Source organism: Anabrus simplex, chromosome 1 (assembly GCF_040414725.1).
Source record: "Anabrus simplex isolate iqAnaSimp1 chromosome 1, ASM4041472v1, whole genome shotgun sequence".
NCBI lineage: Eukaryota > Metazoa > Arthropoda > Insecta > Orthoptera > Tettigoniidae > Anabrus > Anabrus simplex.
This window is the reverse complement of record NC_090265.1, coordinates 644,376,884-644,396,965: the sequence shown is the minus strand read 5'-3', so window position 1 is coordinate 644,396,965 and position 20,082 is coordinate 644,376,884. Positions and strand designations below refer to the sequence as shown.

At 37.5% G+C, this 20,082-nt stretch overlaps 1 protein-coding gene across 1 annotated transcript in view; it reads left to right on the top strand.

Moving 5' to 3' along the window:
- LOC136884966 (dentin sialophosphoprotein) overlaps nucleotides 1-19,677 on the top strand; it is a 44,563-nt gene extending 24,886 nt beyond the window's left edge. Inside the window, exons 4-5 of the mRNA XM_068229750.1 lie at nucleotides 1,188-5,086; nucleotides 13,404-19,677. Coding sequence (XP_068085851.1) covers nucleotides 1,188-4,770 — 3,583 coding nt within the window. The 3' untranslated portion in view covers nucleotides 4,771-5,086; nucleotides 13,404-19,677. The remainder of the gene's footprint in view (nucleotides 1-1,187; nucleotides 5,087-13,403) is intronic.
- The last annotated feature ends 405 nt before the right edge of the window (nucleotides 19,678-20,082 follow it).

Here is a 20,082-nt window from a genome sequence, read left to right as displayed (position 1 = left end):
CACCAAGTTGGTCGAAGTTTTGTTTGATTCAAAATGGCAGCCAGTCATACCTGCCAGTCGCACATGGTCGAGTGTAACCTCCAATTTATTGTCAAAGAGAATAATGTTTAATAACCCAATGCTCCAAAATAAAAGGCTTCTACTAACATTTGTTTTAGAAAGAGTGTGATCTGCAATAATACTTTGACATTTTTATTGGCCCCCGTGCACATGTTTTCATATTTGTTGTTTGGTGTTTTTCACAACTTCCAGTGCACTTGTTATTTTTTAAGCCCCAGCAAAAAAGGCGACTGGCCAGCAGGATACAGGAGAGAGTACCTAGACGACACCACAAAAGATGACTACCGCAGCAGTAGTCAAAACGTCTGAAATAGCAGAATAGCCTGGAAGATTTTTATTATATTCAGTAGTACGTTTTCTCACTTAACATATTCCTTTTTCTTGTCCCCTGTCTTAACTAGGTTTTACTCTATATCCTACTTTCTTTTTAATAAGTTGCTTTACATGATTTGGCATAGATTCTAGAAGCTTTGAACACTTATTTTTAAGGATGTCCTGAGGGAACTGTGAGAAGTGGACGTCATAAAAATAGCATTGATTAAATTTGGATGACTGCTATTCAATAAACTTTATTGAAGAAGGCCTCTTCCTCTTAATGCCTGTTGTGCTCCTGTTATTGCTTGTAATGAAGCTCACTAAATAGCAGACTTGATCCAAATTGAATGTGAAAGCCACCAGTAACATTTAATATTTCCCTAGAGACGAGATTTGTAAATCAAATTGGTATAGTGACCATCATCATCCTTTAACCATATCCAGTCGCCTGGGTGCGGTACAAGAGTGCTCTCCATCTTTGTCTATCCGTTTACATTTCTTCCTTAACTTGGTGCCATTCCACTCCTCTTCCTTCCAGGTCCTGCTTTACTTGGCTGATCCACCATTTTCTTGGTTGGCCTCTGTCTTTCGCTATCCAGCTCCTTTTCTAGCCATTTTCTTGCTGTTCTCATTTGATCCATCCTTTTTACATGGTCATGCCATTTGAGTCTTGATGTTCTTACATTTTTGCTTAGCAACTGCTTTACTTGTGTATCATGACGGATCCTGTTACTAAACACATGACTGTTTTAAAAGTGATGATCCCTATACTTAATTTTAAATAATAATTTTATGCTCTCTTCTCTTTGCAGGCCACTGGATCAACAAACTGGCATATCAGGACAAGATTCCATTGGCTTGATTGGTGGTAGTGTTCCTATAGAAGACAACATACTGGTTGAGGAAGAGCATAAGAAGAGAAAAAGAGAAATTGGTGACGAGGAAGAGTGCATTATCAAGCCAAAGAAAAGGCGCAGAGAAGAGAGGAATCCTAGTGAAGATAGAAGTGTGAAGAACGATCAGCTGTGTGATACTGGAATTGAGGAGTCTGAAGAGTATTCGTACATGGAATGTGAACCTAATGAATCTCAAGAAATGAATATTACATCAGGTACAACAAAAAAGACCAAAAATAAGAGAGTATCCTTCCAAGAATATACTGTTGTAAATGATCATAGTTTTTATGAAGCCCTTGCTGATCCCAATAATTTAAATACTTCAGAGTTTGAAAATATTTCACCAGAAAAGAAGAAGAAGAAAAAGAAAAAGAAGACTGAGCCAGAAGAATCTTATGTAAATGAAATTTCAGAGACCCCTGCAGATGAAACTATAAATTCCTTGTCCTCACCAAAGTCCACGAAAAAAAGACGGAGCAGTGAGAATGGAAATTCTTTTGCAGTAGAAACAGATGTGATGGGAAATAAAGGTGAGTCTGTCTCTGCAGTGCCAGAGGTGATTACCAGGAGTTCAGATAATGAAGAATCAGAAATGGTGTACCACAAGAAAAAGAAGAAGAAGAAAAAGACTGAAGTAGAACAGTCCTCAGTTCTCTCACCTGAAGTCTCTGTTACTGATGACCTTTTGTCTTTTGAAGGAGATTCTTCATCCTCCACTAAAAAGAAAAGAAAGAAAAAGAAAAGGCACGATGAGCATTCTTATACTAATGAGTCACATTTTGATACGTCAGAAATAGAAATTGTAGAGAATGAAAGTGAATATATCACTAGCTGGCCTGAAGTTGGTGCAGAGATGGCAGATAATTTGAAGTCCAAATTAACTGAAACAGATACAGGACAAATGAAAACTGGTGAAGAAGACAACGCTATTGGTCAGAATCCTGATTTAAATGGACCTTCTGGAGATGCATGGGAAGTTCCTCCAAAAAAGAAAAAGAAGAAAAAGGATAGGCAAGACGAGCATTCTCCAGCATGCAAGTCGCATTTCAATTCTTCATTGCCAAATGTAGAAGAAAATAAGGATAATGTTACCAATTTCCAATTATTGTCATTACAGTCCAATATCAGTCTTCCAGATATTCCGGAGCATACGACTGTAGAGAAGAGAAAAAAGAAAAGTAAAAGAAAGGAATATTCCTTGGATGAAATTCAAGATGAACCCCATACTCTTAGCTCTTCTAAAAAGCAGAAGAAAAATCTTAATGATAATGCTGAAGAAGATATAGCAGAGATAAATTCTGTAGAAACTCAGTTACAGTCTGTTGCCACACTTGCATCTGCCCCAAAGAAGAAAAAGAAGAAAAATGGAAAAAAGGACACAAATGAAGATGCATCAGATTCACTTTTACATGAAAATTTGCCAGAAATACCCCATAATCATAATCCTACTGGTGTTAGTTGTGGCACAGAAAAAAGAAAAGAAAGAAAAAACAAAATAAGTGAAAAATTACCGGATGAAAATGCTGTAAAGGAACGATACGATAAAATAGTTCATGAACTTATGCAAAAGATTCATATGGAAGGCAGTGAATTATCGCATGCTGAGTCCAGAGAAAATAATGAGGTAGGCAATTCTCAAGATCAGGATATTTTTTCTGGCATGGAGTCAGAGTTTTTCACTTCCACTCAGGTTGAGGATGGTTTGAAATCACATACTGAACACACTCCATCATCTGAAAAAAAGAAAAAGAGAAAAAGCAAAGACAAAATTTCAAATCTACATCCTATAAGTGAAGAGTCTCATTCATCAAAGAACAGTAATTTGTCTACTGTAGATAACAGAAAGGAAGAAAAGAATGAAGAAGCTGAGGACTTGAGAAATTCTATTATGAGTAATATATTATCAGTACTTGGTTCACCATCTACTCCAAAATCAAGAAATCAAAGTGAGCATTCTGAGGATGGGGGAAAGAAGAGTAAGAAAAAGAAAAAAGAAAAAGGAATGTCTACTCATAAGGAAAAGAAAAAGTTAACTGATATATCTATTCCAAAAGGAGAGAGTCCGGGAAAGCAGTTTGTTCCAAACGAGGTTCAGGTAGATATGCCAGAAGGAAATCAGAACGTTGATTCGGGCATTCATGAATCTTCTCTCCCCGAGAACCTGGATACGAAAGTAGTTGAAACCCCTTTGGGCACATTTCATATACCTGATGTAAGTAATATAACCTTATCTCAACTTTCTAATATAATGCATAAGCAAAACATTCAACGATCAGCTTCAAAGACAAAATCTAAGAAAAAAAGTGACATAAATGATATGAATGTTGACGACATACCATCCAACGATCAAAGAAAAAATGCTTCAACTTCATCTGTTGATAGTGTAACTAAGAGTCCAAAATCAAAACAAATGTCATTGCAAGAGATTAGTGCCCAGAGTAAGGTTGCTCTTGACCCATCCTCAGCTACAATGATAAAGAGTTCAATAATGAAAGGAAAGACATCGGATAATAAAATTAATGTTAAAAGTAGCTCAGTCAACCCTTTGTCTTCAGGTACCGTCGCAGAGCATGAGCCAAAGAATGCAAGTTCTGACAGCAGTGATTCAGAAACGGATACTTCAGGAGATGAAGAGGGTGCAAAACCTGTGGTAAAGAGCTCAACAGTAGAATCAAATTCTCAAGAAGAAACTGGCTCTCCTGCTAAAAGTAGCTTGTTTCTTGGTGGTGTAGTGGATAAGAAACAAAGACGTGAATCTAACTCTAGTGATGTTAGTAGCAGTAAAGAGATGTTAAGTGGTGCCAAATCCAAGAAAAGTAAAATAAAAGGAACTGATAAGTCTCATAAAATAGTATCTAGTAGTAACTCTGCTGAACATTCAAATAAGTTGGCATCTGTACAAAGTCAGCACCAACTTGGACCATCTGACGTTGTCCCTCTTTCTCATAATTCAGAACTTGGACGCAAGTCAGTGAATAATAATACAAGTGTTTTTTCTCCAGTTAGTAAAAAAGGTGTAAGTTCCAATGGTAGTCCCGGTACTAAAGTTCCAGTGTACAGTAATTTTCTAACGTCTACCCCATCGAATGTATTATTCTCTCCTAGTGAAGCAAGTAATTCTCCTGGACCAGATTTGTCTCGTATACTTGAGGCCCTTAAATCACCTGCCTCTTCCGTCACACAAGAACTACAAAAACAGAGTGAGAGTAGTCCACTTTCTAGATTATCATCAAATGTTATTGGTGATAATATAAGTGCTGAGACCAGAAAGTTATTGTCTGCGAAGACTTTAGACTCCAGTCATAGTTTCCTGAGTGCTTCAAGTTCTACATCTCCTGAACATAAGAAAAAAAACAAGAAAAAAAAGTCACATAAGTCTGATTCTGTGAAGAAGGATAAAAAGAAGAAAGGGAAAATGCATAGTCTTGATCGAGCAACATCTGATCTGAATACTTTAACATCTGACTTGATAGCCAAGTACCTTAAGAATATGAGCTAGTGAATTAATGTTCAGTGACATTGATTGAAGGGATGAATAAGATTCAGTTCATTGATTGCTTGGCTCACTGTCTGGGTACTTGCTAATGAAAGTCTATAAACTTGCCGAGCGTGTGCACCACTAGTTAGCCAGATTAGGGCAGTCAAATGTATAAAAAATATTTGGGCATAGCTAGAAAATCCTATTATTTGGTTCTGAGTGGATGTTTCTCTAAGACACAATAAATTGTAATCATCATAATTATACAAATGCAGAAATAGTATAAAATTGGAAAATTCAACAGTACTTGAACCATTCAGCATCAGTATTCACCCACGTAAGTCCCAGCAGACAGCTACTTATTTTCTCTGCATTTATTATGTGCCTTTCTTGTATGAAACTTTGTCAACTATGGATTTTGTCTCGTGTTATTTTACAGTATATCATTGTGAGAACTTTTGAACTTGGGTAAACCAGACCCCTTCGGCAGCTCTGTTGATCACTTAATTTTCCTACAATTTCTTTTCTGTTGAAAGGATATTCATACACGATATCTGATTTGTCTATTTTACATTAATTTTACAAGTGCAGAAGTAGTATGAAATGGAAAAATTCAATGGTACTTGTGCCACTTAGCACCAATGTTTACCTACTCCCTGCAGACAACCACCTTTTTTTTTACCAATGTTATGAGACTTATTTTTGTTACATAAAAAGCTTTGTAAATATTTTGCACATTGTACATGGCTTTTTTGCTGCCTGACTCTAACTGTAATTTACACTCTGGTTCATGTTTCGGTAGTATATCTTTGTGACAGCTCTTGAGCTTGCCTTTGTCGTTCTCACAGTTGCCAATCATTTTAAAGTTTGGATAAAACCTTCCAAATTTCCGTTATCATGAAACACAGTACAAGTTTGGCAAAGCCCTTCCAATTCTCCACAATCATGAAACAATAGTTTTCTGCATGGGCTGTTAAAACATCTCTGCTTACATTTTCGTTTGCAGTTGCTATATATTTCTCTTTTCCTTGCGTACATCTCCATAGATTTGACTCTGTTGTGGGTTGTTTTTCAACCTTCTTTGGTCTTGTTGCTAATTTATTTTTCCTTTACTTTGTAAAATCTTTCTCATTGCCAGATCCCCTTCTCTTCTTTTCATTATTTATTGATATTAGATTTTAGTTCAGTTGGCTTTTGATAGAATGTTTGGTGAATGGTGATGGTGTGAGACTCATTCTGGACCTGAGGAATATTTTTATTTTTGGCTGACTATTGACATTAGATCTACGTGGTCCAGCAAATTTACAGTGTCCCTTCTTACGTTGGTCCTGGCATCATTTCTCCAGCCTGTAGTTTGTTTCATCGAAAAACAAACATTTTGCCACTTGGATATGCCTGAGACAGGTTTTTAAATCCTTCCTGAATAACCCTGGAACTCTTCATGTGATTGTTGCAAATACATGAATGGATAAAGGCATTTCTTGTTTCTGAAATGGTCTTAAGTATTTTTTAACATTAAACATCAATCTCATCTTGGGTGCTACTTATAACAAAACTGAAAACAGTTCAAAAAGATACATTCGGTGTAAAACAAGAAAAGGTCAGAAAGTAGACAGATTATTTTTTGATTTGGCCTTTCAATTTTAGTAGTACTGTCTATAATGAAGGTACTCACTGTAGTCTGGAGGATTTGGCTTAAAGGGATCAAGTCCATAGTTGTGTAACCTGCTGTAGATGCTTTCTGTTGGAGATAGCTTTTCAAATAAAGAGGCAGATAGGGATGCAAATGTGGCTTTGACCACTAGTATGTTGGTATTCTTTAGTTGGTCAGTCCACTCTCCAACCATTCTTTTCCAGCTACATTTTAAGCTTTTGACGTTGCTGGCTGTATTGTGTGTAGTGTTTGGGAGTAAACATAAATGATTATTCCGGTCTTATCACAAAAATTGCTGACTAGTGGCCGTCTGCATACGGAAGAACAGGGCTTGTAACTTTTTCATTTTCAAGACATTTATTTATTCCATTATTCATAAAAAATATTACTCTTCACTTCTTTGGTATTTATGTAACTCCCTCATCAATACAGCCTGTCCTTTCGTTACACACTCTGGAGTTCTGTAGCCCATTTCAGCATACAACTTTCAACCTGCTCAACTATTCAGATTGTTTGCCTGTTAGAAGAACAATCTTTTTCTCATGGAAAACCAATTTTTATTAGATCCAGGAGCTATTGCACAAATGTGTGGTCTCCTCTTCCTGTTTGTTTCATTCGTAAATGGTCACATATTTCTTGGGCCACGTTCGCTCTACCATTCAGATAATCTGGCAGCATATCCCTTGCAACTCTGAATTGGCAACTAGGTTTTCTAATTCCTTAGTTATTTTCTTTGATAGCATTCAGAGCATTGTCCAAGTCCGTACTGTAATGTTTTATTTGACCTGTTGTAAAACTTATAAGAACTAATTTTCTTTCTGTTGAATTTAGTAACCTACACCCAATGAAGAAAGTAAAATTTGGCTTAATGGATGACCTAAATAAGTGCAAAACCTTTTCAAACAATAAACAAACTTTGAAAATAACACTTTAGGGGGCTTACTTGCAGCTTAGTTAGCTCTGTCTCCTCCAAAGTTCTCCCTCCACTATTAATACAGTGTTCCGAAGGCCATTTCCATTCATGGAAGCCTCCTAGCGGGTAATTTGGAGAATTGTGCACAGTTCCATATGTAATTTTGGTTTGATCCATGTTAGGTGATAGGAAAAAATCTTCTTGGGCAAGGTGAGTGGAGTACAAATTGTCTTAGTGTTTGTCAAAAATTTATGAATTGGCAACAATGTATGAGCTGGTGTATTGTCATGGTGGAGGCTCCATGGGTTGTTCCTCCATAAATGTGATCTTTTTATCGTGATGTTTTCTTTCAAATGTCTCAAAACTTTGATATAATACCAACAGTTCACTGTTTGATCCTCAGGTAGGAATTCATGGTGTACAACGCTGCTGATGTCAGAAAAGATCGTCAGTAACACTATCACATTCAGTCTGACCTGCTGCGCTTTCTTTCATCTCAGTGAATTTTTTTAAAAATCACTGTGCATCTCTAAACATTTTCCCTAGTTTGAAGAAGAAAATGAAAATCTACAGCCTGTTTCCAGTCATTCGACCGGGTCAGGAATGGAATGAATGAAAACTTATAAGAACTAATTTTCTTTCTGTTGAATTTAGTAACCTACACCCAATGAAGAAAGTAAAATTTAGCTTAATGGATGACCTAAATAAGTGCAAAACCTTTTCAAACAATAAACAAACTTTGATAATAACTCTTTAGGGGGCTTACTTGCAGCTTAGTTAGCTCTGTCTCCTCCAAAGTGGCGAGAATAGGAATTGTGCCGGCTGCCGAAACCTGTCGCATGAATGACAGATGAAATGAAATGATATTGGAGAGTGTTGCTGGAATGAAATATGACAGGGAAAACTGGAGTACCCGGAGTAAAACTTCTCCCGCCTCCGCTTTGTCCAGCACACGTCACATGGAGAGACCGGGATTTGAACCACGGAACCCAGCGGTGAGAGGCCGGCGTACTGCCGCCTGAAGAAGAAGAAGAAGCGAATGTTTATTCACTGCACATAATGTCCAGACATCTCAACAGTCATGAGACATGCCCTACACACTCCCACACTAACAGCTGCTATGCAATGACTAAATTGTTCTAGAAATGCACGGCAAGTAGCTAGTTACTTTAGGAAGGTACCTACCACTGTACAGTGCCACTTAACCAGAAACTGCTAAGACTTTGTATTCACACCATGTTTTCAAAGTTCAATAATTTTTTGAACAGGCCTCATATATGGATATGGCTGAATGCTGGATTCACTGATAGTTACCCCAATGTATTTTCTGTTGATGCTATGGGAACACTCCTTTATTAATGAAATGTGAAATAGCCTTCATAGCTTCAGTGGCCTGAATTGCCAGTTGTCAACCACCCTGCTAATTACCTACTGAAAAGGACTCCTGTAATCAGCTACCCACTAAAATAGGTTAGGAGGCACCAAACCATAGAATTTGGAATGTTATATACTATCTTTAGCTCCTGCATAATAAATTATTTCTGATATAAGTACAAGCAAAAGTGACAGTTCAGTAACATTGAGGAAGAAGCACAAAAACATTCTGTGATCATCTATGAAAATGTGATTCAGAATAGCTGGAGGAATTAACTGCCTGTTGGTGCCAAATAAACAAGACTGTATAGATTGACTTACATTACTGCAGGAATGATCGCTAAGTTCTTGGACATTGTTGAGAATGGGAAATATTGGGGGCGATCATTTATTATACCAACATCCAAATCAAAGTGGCTGACTGGTGTTAGGTGGGTTAATTAATGAAATCTGCTCCCAAAGGCAATAGATGAATGATGTGAATAGTAAAATTGTCATAATTGGAAATATATAAAGGTGTTTGTATCTATACATATAACACTTTTTAAATATGTTGAACTAATGGGTTGAATGGGAGAAGACAATTGTAACATGGCATGTCAATACATGTACACGTTTCTTGTAATCTGTCTTCAAGTAAATACTATGCACATAAGTCTTGAAAGTGTCATTTATCAGTATGCATCTAGAAATTTCTAATGGTAACTTCAGGGAAGATACTGTCTGGTCAGTTAAGTGTGGAAAGTAGAAACACATTCAGACAAGAGCTACACAAATGCAGTTGGCTGATAATTCACAGCGAAAGTTGAATTAGTCCTTAGTACAATATTGAAAAAATTGACGGAACACGATGTGAAGTCCCAGGGCTATCAGGGTCACAGAGGTAACAAATATTCATACCAGATTAATTTAATTATCTGACTTATCCACTACAACTGGTGCAATATATTTTGTAACTGTATTTTTTTTAAATTGGGGCTGCCTGGCTGAGGCGGTAAAGGCGTGTTCGGTTCGCTCGGAAGGACCTGGGTTCGAATCCCCGTCAGGAAATAATATAGATGTTGATTCCCATAGGGAAGTCGTAAAAATTTAAGAAACAAGATTTCCACTTCCTGAGGTGCATATGGCCCTGAGGTTCACTCATCCTGCACCAAAACTGAGTACCAGGTTAATTCCTGGGGGCAAAGGCGGCCGGGCGTAGAGCTAACCACTCTACCCCATCAAGTGCTGAGGTTACGGATAGTGGAAGCCTTTACCTTCCACCCCTCCAAGGGCTTTCATGGCCTGTATGGAGGTGACTTTGCTTTCTTTTTTTAAAAAAATTGAAATGACTAAAATTCATAGCATTTGTGAAAAAGGACCATAAAGAGAACACTATAATTGACAAAATTTAGAAGATGGCTAGTATAAAACAGTGGTTGCATAACAGCACAAATTTGTAACATATTGTGAATACTACCTGTTTGATGCTAAGTGAAGGCTAGCGATGGGGTTTGTCCACTGTAATGACACATCGATGGACTGAACACTGACTGTACCGTATACTGGTAGCACCAGAAATTCGCAGCTGACCATTGATTGTCATATTCCAGATGTTTCAAAGATGGGAGCTGGGGGAGAAGAGGTAATATAAGACAAGGCACAGTGACCACCTTCGTAGTTGATTTTAGCTGCCTGGGTATCGGACAAAAAACACTGCAATGTACCATATTTACTCCCGTATTAGACACCTTTTCATTTCTTACCACTTTTACAGCCAAAAAAAAAGCTCTGCATTCATGTGAGGTAACAATGGAATTTCTACAAATGCCACTTCATTTCTTTGGATGTTGGTCACAGATACTCTTGAATCTGTTAGTGCTCGTTCAACAATGAGATAATCCTCTCAAACATCAGGGAGCCTGGAATGTACAGGGCTTTCTTCGCATGTTAGAGTTCTTTCGTGTTCAATAAGTTCAGGACGCTTTGGATTTGCTAATATGACTAACCATTGTCATACACTCTGACAATGCAGCATTTAACTGCCTAATATCTGGTGAGATGTAGTGTTTACAGTGCACTATGTCTTCTGGTATGGGCTAGAATAAATTTGTTACTTTCATTGACCTGTCTCAATCTTATCCTTGGCTTTGATAATAGAAAGTGACTGAGGTATGAGCGATGCTAGTATACCATTCCTTATGCAGCCAGACCCCGTTATGAATGATATGAAAATATCACTCACAGGGTCAGTTGGTGCGTGCATTTCAGTGGGCTTGGCAGACTGATATGTGGGCAACTTCTGGCTCGGTGAGGAAAGCAACGGGAAACTACCTCACTCCTCATTTCCCTAGTACACCTCTTCAGTGATGCCTAATTTATCTATGACAGCTGTTGGCATAGCTGTGGAGGATCAAACCAGCCTTCAGGCTGAATACCTAACATACACATCCTTTTTCATCAGCATTGTGAATTTGTTCTCTTCTTCATCCCTGCTTTATCCCGGTTAAGCAGGACCAGCTTTCCTAATCAGGAGGTGCCATTTATCTCCATTCATTGCTGCATCTTCCTTTAATCCAAGATTCTTCATACCACTCTGTAGTTGTCATCCAGATAGCCAGAGGTCTTCCAGGGTGTCTTTTATTTATGGCGGTGGAGTGGCACATTCCGACATCATACTCATCTAAATAATGTACCACATGGTCATACCAGCTTAACCTGTTCTCAGTTAATTTTCCTGTGATGTACCTAACTTTGAAACTCCTTCTCATCGAAACTGCAGCATTCACGTCTCGGTACTGTAGATTTTCTGCTCATGAACGTTCCTGGGAGCCTGGCATTCACTGCCATACAGTATGACTGGTCGAATAGGAGTCTTGTTCTTGTTCTAATGGTCATTCTTCTGTCCCACAACACCTCACTAAAATGATGCCATTTACCCCATGGGCCTACAGCATTCATTCTGTATGTCACATCTCCATATATTGTACCATCCACTGATAGAACAGAACCTCGTTAAATATTGACTGTTGGCAGTTTTGCATCATCTAAGGTAACACTGGATGTTCTTATTGCAAAGGGGTGCCAAAACTGCATGCCATGTAATGTTACTGTCTTCATCCAGCTTATGTGCAGGCCATTTTGATCAAGGGCATTCTACCAGTATTCCAGATTTTCTTGGATTTTTTCAACAGTTTTTGCCAGTAACATAATGCCATCTGCATAGAACATATTTCACAGTTGAATTTGCACTGTCAAGTAGTTCATGACTATGTTGAACAACAGAGAACTCAACACTGAGCCTTGGTAGATACCCACTTTGATGCTAAACACGCATGCTATATCTGCTGGGCTTCTTACATATGCAGCTATTCCTGTACATGTCTATGATGATCCGCACATAACGTTCAGGGATGTTCTGTGCTTTTAGTGCTTGGCATACGAGGTCTTGAGGCACATGATCAAATGCTTTTTCAGGGTCTGTGAAAACTAAATGAGGGTCTCTTATTATTTCTTGCCTTCTCCATGGTTGTTCTTACAATGCGTGTAACATATCAGTTCCTTTACCTGGGCGGGGTAAATCCAAACTGGTTGTCCATTAACTTGGAATGCAACGTTTTTATATGTATAAAAAATATTAGTTTTATTTAGTAATGTTTATTTTTTTCATTTTGAAGGCATGAGGACCACATGAAATTAGTCACAACAATAAATTGTATAAAATACTCTGTGATTTACAAAGGCAGCTGGCCTTGTGACCATGATCATTAAGGCATCAAGTCTATATGGTTTGACACCGTGATTAGCTGGTTCAAGTTCTGCTGGTCGAAAAATGTTTCACCATCAGAATGTTGGCCAGTAGGAGAGGTGGTTTTATACAATTTCTAATCACTATATTGCATGCCAAAAGCCTGCATTCAATTCTAAACCTCTCCGCAGTGTTCATATGGGGTGAGGGCATATGACGCCGTTGATGGTGATTCGTCCATTGGTTGGAGATATTAAGCCTTGAGCAGACACCTTGGTGCTATTCAACAGGAGTAGGCTATATGCTGACACCAGGTTTCTACTATCATTTATCATGCCATTAATTTCATTTCATTAACTCCTCTGATGAGATTGACATCAGGAAGGGCATCCAATAGTAAAAACTTGCTACCATTCATCTCGCTTCATACCCGACGCCGTGGAGAAACGGGACAAGGGTTGGACATACACTCCAACGTAACACGACCTAATAGGTTGAAAGTCTGTTTCGATTACAATGCGATCGTGAAAATTCAATATTCATTGACTTGGCCTTCAATGGGTGACTTAAACACACTCTACAGAGTGATGGCAGTAGTGCCAGACCTGTAGCTTAGATCCTTTCCAACAGAACAAAGATGGCCTAGGCCACCATAGCTCAATTGGTAGAGCAACCGACGTGAAATCAGGAGGTTGTGGGTTCGGATCCCACTGGTGTCCAGTTGGCCATTTTTGTTCTGTACTTAACATCTCTTCAACACGTACTAAATGTACGTAACACGACCTAATAGGTTGGAAGTCGGTTTTGATTACAATGCGGTCGTGAAAATTCAATATTCATTAACTTAAATGAATCTCGAAAGCAAAAGAACATTACCTTTTTTTTTTTCCGAACAACAAAAACTGACGTTTTACATACTTTTTGTACCTCATGTGTTCTACCAACGATAGACATTGTAAGTAATTTTTATGTTGTTCTCCCTTTAGGCGCCTTTTACGATATGCAGGGGATACCGTGGATGTATTCTGCTGCCGACATTCACAGGGAGGACTCGCTGGATGACTATGCCAGAGTATGGCTGGGAGGACTCAGAGATGTTTGAATACCTTCAGTGGGACTTTGTCAATCCAGAATCCAATAATCCAGACAGCAAAAAAAGAAAAATATTAAAAGATATTGTGTGAAAGTGTGTAATGTAAGGTTGTAAAAGTGGCTGAAAGTCAACAGTCACAGGCATCACTTAGCTCTCGTGTCTATTAAGATTGCTCATTGTTTTGGATATACATTGCAATCAGTTTTTGTTACCGTGTTATATCAAATACATCTCGTTCTTTACATTCTGTGGTACTGAATTTTAACATGTTGTCATTATGTCATTGAGTAAGCCCTTTTCTGGATATAAACATAAGGAAAGGTCTTTCTATAAAATAAAAAATTAGCTGTAGGCCTAATCGAAAAAATTGAAAAAGATGCTTCCATTACTAATATTGTCATAAAACAAAGCCGCGTGAAGGTAGAACTTTACTGTCTGCTATGCAATTTTAATAACAATAAAAAGGAGTAGAAATTATGCAAATCGTATGTGGAATTCCTATTAGAGGAGGGACGTGTTCATTGCAATTGCCAGGGACCTACCATCCTGTCCCCAGAAGTACATTTAATTTTATAACCTGAAATGTAGCATGTGCCATTCTCCATTGCTTGAGCAACTACTAGTATTGCCATTGGCTGACTTATAATTGGAAATGTCATTCCCAGCAATCGAGAGAAAGACATTCCGTTACCAACCCACACAGAATAAAAGCATATGTAAATACATAAATACAACCTGTAAAGGAAACAATGTAGAAAAACGCATTTCAGTCTCAATCTTTAGGTTTTACCTACCCAGAGCAATTGATTATTTTGACATTCGCAGCACATAACAAATCCAGACCAATGGCTGTGGCATGGTCTGTCATACTTCATTAATTCAGCTTTTCACCACCATCCAACAGAGAATGCATTGCTAGCTATCACCCAATGGAATGTTAGAGGCCTAACAGCTGCTTTGTGCTCCAAAGCTGGGAGCTTACACCCCTAGACCCCAGGCCATTGATTTTGTCATTAGCCAGACCTAACCATTGGTTGTGTCAATAGCCATACCTAACAATGTACACCAATCGTCTTGTCCTTAGTTGCTGAGTTAGCAACCTTGTGCACCACGCTGTCGCATCGTTCACAAGAACGAAGCAAATGACAAGTCATACTGCGTCTACATGTCTGCGCTGTAAAGTAGTGACTTGTGATACCAGTGTTGCATAGCACTACAGTGAATTGTTAACATTTGTTTTAAAATGTAATGTCGAAAAAAGAAAAATTTTAAATGAAGCTAATGAGGAAGCCTGCAGAACAAACCCATGATGATGTGTACAAGTGGTTTACTACACATGTTCGAGTGGACTGGGCCAGAGGAACTGAAATTCAAGATTGATGGAAAAATTGACAGAGCAGAATAATTTTCTCAGTGATTTCAGGCTGTCTTTTCAGATTTAAAAAATGCCATAATTTTTTTAGGCCTATGCCCTTTAAATGTACCATAATAAATGTATTTTATTGCGGTAAATGTGTCTTTAATGCACTTTTTACTTTAGGTTATTTCTGTTAATCTGGATGTTTGTTTATCCAGTCAAATCCCCCTTCCCATAGTTAGTTCAAATTAATGAGAATTCTACTGCATTTCAAAAAGTGAAAGATGGTCTTCCTCATGAATAGGTTTTTAACCAAGTGTCTGTCCCAACCTGGACATTGACGACCTAGTCATTGCCCCAACCTAGGTACCCTGAGCTGGAATTTACTTGCAGTCGGGTGGCCAGTTCCTTTCCACCACTCCTGTAGCTATCAGCATTTGGCTACCCATCCAAGTGCTAAATACGTCGAATGATTAACTTAAGTGATCTTGCGGGATCTGGTGTTTCAGCTTCGCTACTCTGTAGGCTTATGAACAGTTGAATGTTTAAATCATACTGAAGATTGATATGCTCAACATACATACTACACATTCTCCATTCTTTGACACGTAGTAAATTATGATAGAAAAAAGATAGGTAACCCAGTGTTGGTGATAAAAGTGATTGTTGTTTTATAGAGCAAAGCAATGAAATTATGTTTTTTATGAGACTCAGATCTACTCTAGTTAATCTTTTAATATTTTTGTGATAGATAAAACCCTACTGTGGACAGTGAAGTAAGTAAACTTATGGATTGAATAGGTATTCTCAGAGCTTGGAAGTGATGACTGACTGCGTAGGTTTTTGTTAACTGTCAGCTGTTGTAATGATAATCTTTCGAGGTATCACAGCTGGAAAACTGGGAAGTGTACTGGAATACTGGAATGGACAGAATCCTCACACTAAACTCCTTACACAGTTTCAAGGAAATATTTGGATACTAGCTAGGAGAATAACTTGCTGTTTACTGAACTGTTGGATAGTGCTATATGCCTAGCTCTCAATATGGTTAGTTTTCACAACTAGAAATCAAAAGCTTCTAGCGGAAGTTGTATGGGTGTTGGTTGACACATCTTATTTCTGTTCACTAGAGTTATTTAATACTTACAGTGGTGGTCACAATAATAGAGCCACCTCTATTGACGGGATTAAGAACTAGGATATCTATTAGTTCGCAAAATCTCCACGAGTGCCGTGTTGTCAGTCCCTTTTAGACAACATCAGGGAAGACGTCGCTGCTATCTGTAGTCGTGCGAAACGAAGCATTTGAGCTAGACGTGCGGAAAGAGGCATCAAGGTAAGAATCTTATGGGTCAAAATAATAGAGCCGTTTTACAGAAGTCCCGTTCAAATTGATGTTTTGCAGTTGTTTTGGGGGCTAGCGATATTATTTGTCAACAAACCTCCACTCAATATTATTTTGTATATAAATTGACGTTTGATTTTCTTTACATTCTTCTAGATGGGCAGAGCAAGGCATACAAGTGATGATGAGCATATAGTAATATTCCGGATGTTCAAAAGTGGGATGTCCATGAATCAAATAGCCAAAGATTTACACGTTTCGCGAAAACGAGTCCAGAACGCCATTAGACTGGCAAAACAAACAAAGCCGCAGGTGGAGAACGGGGAGACCTCGTGTAACTAGTCCTCGCATAGACAGACTCATCACTAGGGAAGTAAAGAAAGACCCATTTTTGTCAACATCACGACTGAGAGCTACTTTGTTTAGCGACAAAAATGATGTTCAACCATCAACCTCAATGATTCAAAGACGACTGAGATCCGCAAAATTGAATGGGCGCATTGCGAGACAGAAGCCACATGTTTCGAAAGCTAATGTTCGGAAAAGGTTGGCCTTCGCCCAGAGAAATGAACAAAAACCTAATGTTTGGAGGAACATCCTTTGGTCCGATGAATACAAGTATAATAGGTTTGCCTCAGACGGAAAAGTCTATGTGCGCCGCCCACCAAACCAGGAATTTAATCCCAAGTATACTTTAAAAACTGTGATATACGGTGGTGGGAGTGTTACGGTATGGGGATGTTTTTCACGGTACGGCATTGGTCCAATTCACCGTATCAATGGCATAATGAACGCAAAAATGTACAAAGACATCTTGGCAAATGTGATGCTGCCTTATGCTGAAGAGAAAATGCCGCCTGAAATGGAAATTTCAGCACGATAACGATCCAAAGCATACTGCAAGGATCATAAGACAGTTTTTTCAAGATCACCATATCGAAGTATTAGAGTGGTCACCTCAATCCTTTGACGCATCACCCATTGAGAACTTATGGGAGATCGTTGACAAGTGACTTGACCGCTCAAAAGCTACATCTTTAGATAAACTTTGGGAAGAAATCCAGAGACGAATGCAGGCGTTTAGTCGACTCTATGAGTAAGAGGTGCAGGGCAATCCTCAAAAATAAGGGTTACCCCACGAAGTACTAATGCACTCCTATGCAAAAACGACTGTTCCTGTAAATTTCATAAGATTGAGATCAAGTACAAAATATTTGTGCAAATTGGCTCTATTTTTTTGACCCTGCGGTCTGGTATTCTTGTGAATATTATTGATTAGTTTGAGTTGTGTTATCTATATAACTGACTGTGGTACAATGTGACTCTGTTGTAATGGTTCCTGTACAACGCAAAATTTTGTTTCCATCATAGTACAAACATGTCTAGTAATAAATTTGCATTTTATTCCAAACCTTTGCTAGGTGGCTCTATTATTTTGACCACCACTGTATATCTATTAGGTATGCATGCAAGAAAACTGTTCTTGAACGTGATGGAAAAATATAAGTACAATGTTTTATAAGAGAAATGTACATACTGTTTTGTTTCTTTCCCTCTTTACTAATTGTAAATAAGATACATTATCACTTTATATGTTACATTTTATTATAGAAATAATAAGATTATATGAAATCATGTTTTGTACTGTTCCAATCATCAGATGTATTTCACCGTTTTGTAACATGTATAATAAAAGTTATGGTAGCTATACATGCCTATAGACTGTTTTTTTCTTGTATTATATTTTTTAATAGTGACATATGTATCAAGGAAGAAAAGCAAAATTTTGTTCTTGTGTTATATTTTTTAATAGTGACATATGTATCAAGTAAGAAAAAGCAAAACTCCAGCAGACAAATCCAGTGTCCGTATAGGATGAGTCCGCTTAAGTTTTATACGTATGTGGTATTACAATATTTTTTTAGTAAACGCTCTCTAAGAAAATCTTGTAATGAGCAAATTTTTATCATATCCATTGCATGTTTAAAATGAAACACATTTCTAGGCAATGATATGGCAACCAGTTTGTTTATTAAGAACGTTCTTAATTTTCTTGAAGTATTGCTATGACTACTTTTTTAAGGCTGATAAATTTCCATTTTTTCTGTTACCAGTGTTAAAAGAAGCAATGTTTTAGAGGGCATGTACTAAAAGTATATTTAAATTATCAATAGTATTCATTTTCTGTTAAATAATTTGTAGTTGACAGATTTTATTATTGTCGTATTAAAATATATTGCAGTGTTTATGCCGCTGAAATTGAAGGGCTTGTGTTTCAGCTGTTATGAATGAATTACGGTAGAGTCCCACTTATCCGATATTAGCAGGCTGGCAGGACCTTGGATAAGCAGGAATTTTGGTTAATAGGGAAAAAGAAACAATACAATATCATGAATGCTTACAGGTGTCTTAGTATTGATAATAGTTGACATTTACATTCACTGAACAATACAATTAAAAATTTGAACATAAGAAATGTTGATACAGATTTAAATTTGTTTTAAAAAGTTTGTAATGAACATTGCTTGCTTGCCAACTGTCTTTTTATGCCGCCATGTCGCGCATTATCTGTAGAAGTAAGATATCAGGACTGGAAGGTTCTTCTTGTTATTTTAATGCTGCATCAAGGGAGGAGACCCAGCTTAACAGAGGGGGAAAAAAAAGGCTAATATTCATTCGATTGCTGCACATATAAATCTGCAAGTTTATGAGAATTTTCGTACTTTTCCTTTTTTAAAGTGTGTATCAAACCTCCACCTACAAAATGAACCTCAATCACTAACATACGCTGTGATTTAAATATTTTTGAAGAGTTTTTATTCCGATCACCTGAAAATATTAATTTTTTTGTATATAAATATATTGTATGTAAAATTTAATATAAATCCTATTGACCTCAATAAGGTACAGATTGTAGTACAACACTACGGGAGGACACCCTGAAAAAAAAAAAAAAAAAAAAAAAAAATCTGTGAAACAGTAAGAGAGTTATGAAGGAAACAATGATGTATTGTTAAAAAGGCGGGAAATTTTGAACATTTTATTTTAAAATGTTATAATTAGAATTTTGACATTATTGAAGTTGCTTCTGATTGCTAGGAAGCATGCCAATGTTGGGATGTGTCCAGCATTTGTCAACAACATTTGTAGCATATTTAACAATCAAATGAATATTGGCCTATTTTCCCAGTGTTAAGCTTTTAATTCTTCATTGTGTGTTACTTTGGCTCCATCTTCATCAGCTATGTTTTCCTCCTCTTCTCTCTCCTCTTCACTGTTGTTAACGAAGTCTACAATGTATGAAGGTGTTGAATAAGCGAAGTTCGGTTAAGTGGGAGACTCTACTACATAGACTTTGTCTGTGTGTAATATGTTTCTTCAGTTTATGGACAAGCACAATTTATATCCTTCAGATCAAGTTTTGTTTCTGAAAGCAATAAAAATATGTCTTTATAAACCTTCAAATGAATTTTATTTCTCTTGTTAATTACTGTACTCAGAATGTCTGGTGATATGGGTTTTGCAATTGATGTTCTCTGCCTTATTATCACAATTCAGCATACCACATGAAGGGGTAAGAGATGTCTGACTTTGTGACTGAATCTTCAATGGTATTTTGGGTTTTATACCCAGTTGGGTAACAGTATTTTAATTGTATATAATGCCATTCATTCCTGTAGTTTGGGCCTGGTTGTATGTTCTTTCCCTAACATTCCTGCAAATTGCACACTGGACTTCCCAAAACTACAGTGATATGCAGTTTACTCTTCAAAGTGGATGTCTCCCACCACCCTCTCGAAGGGTCTGTCTTACAGGAGCAGCAACAGGCTGAGTAGCCACACAAAATGATTATTTTATGAAGGGTTAGTT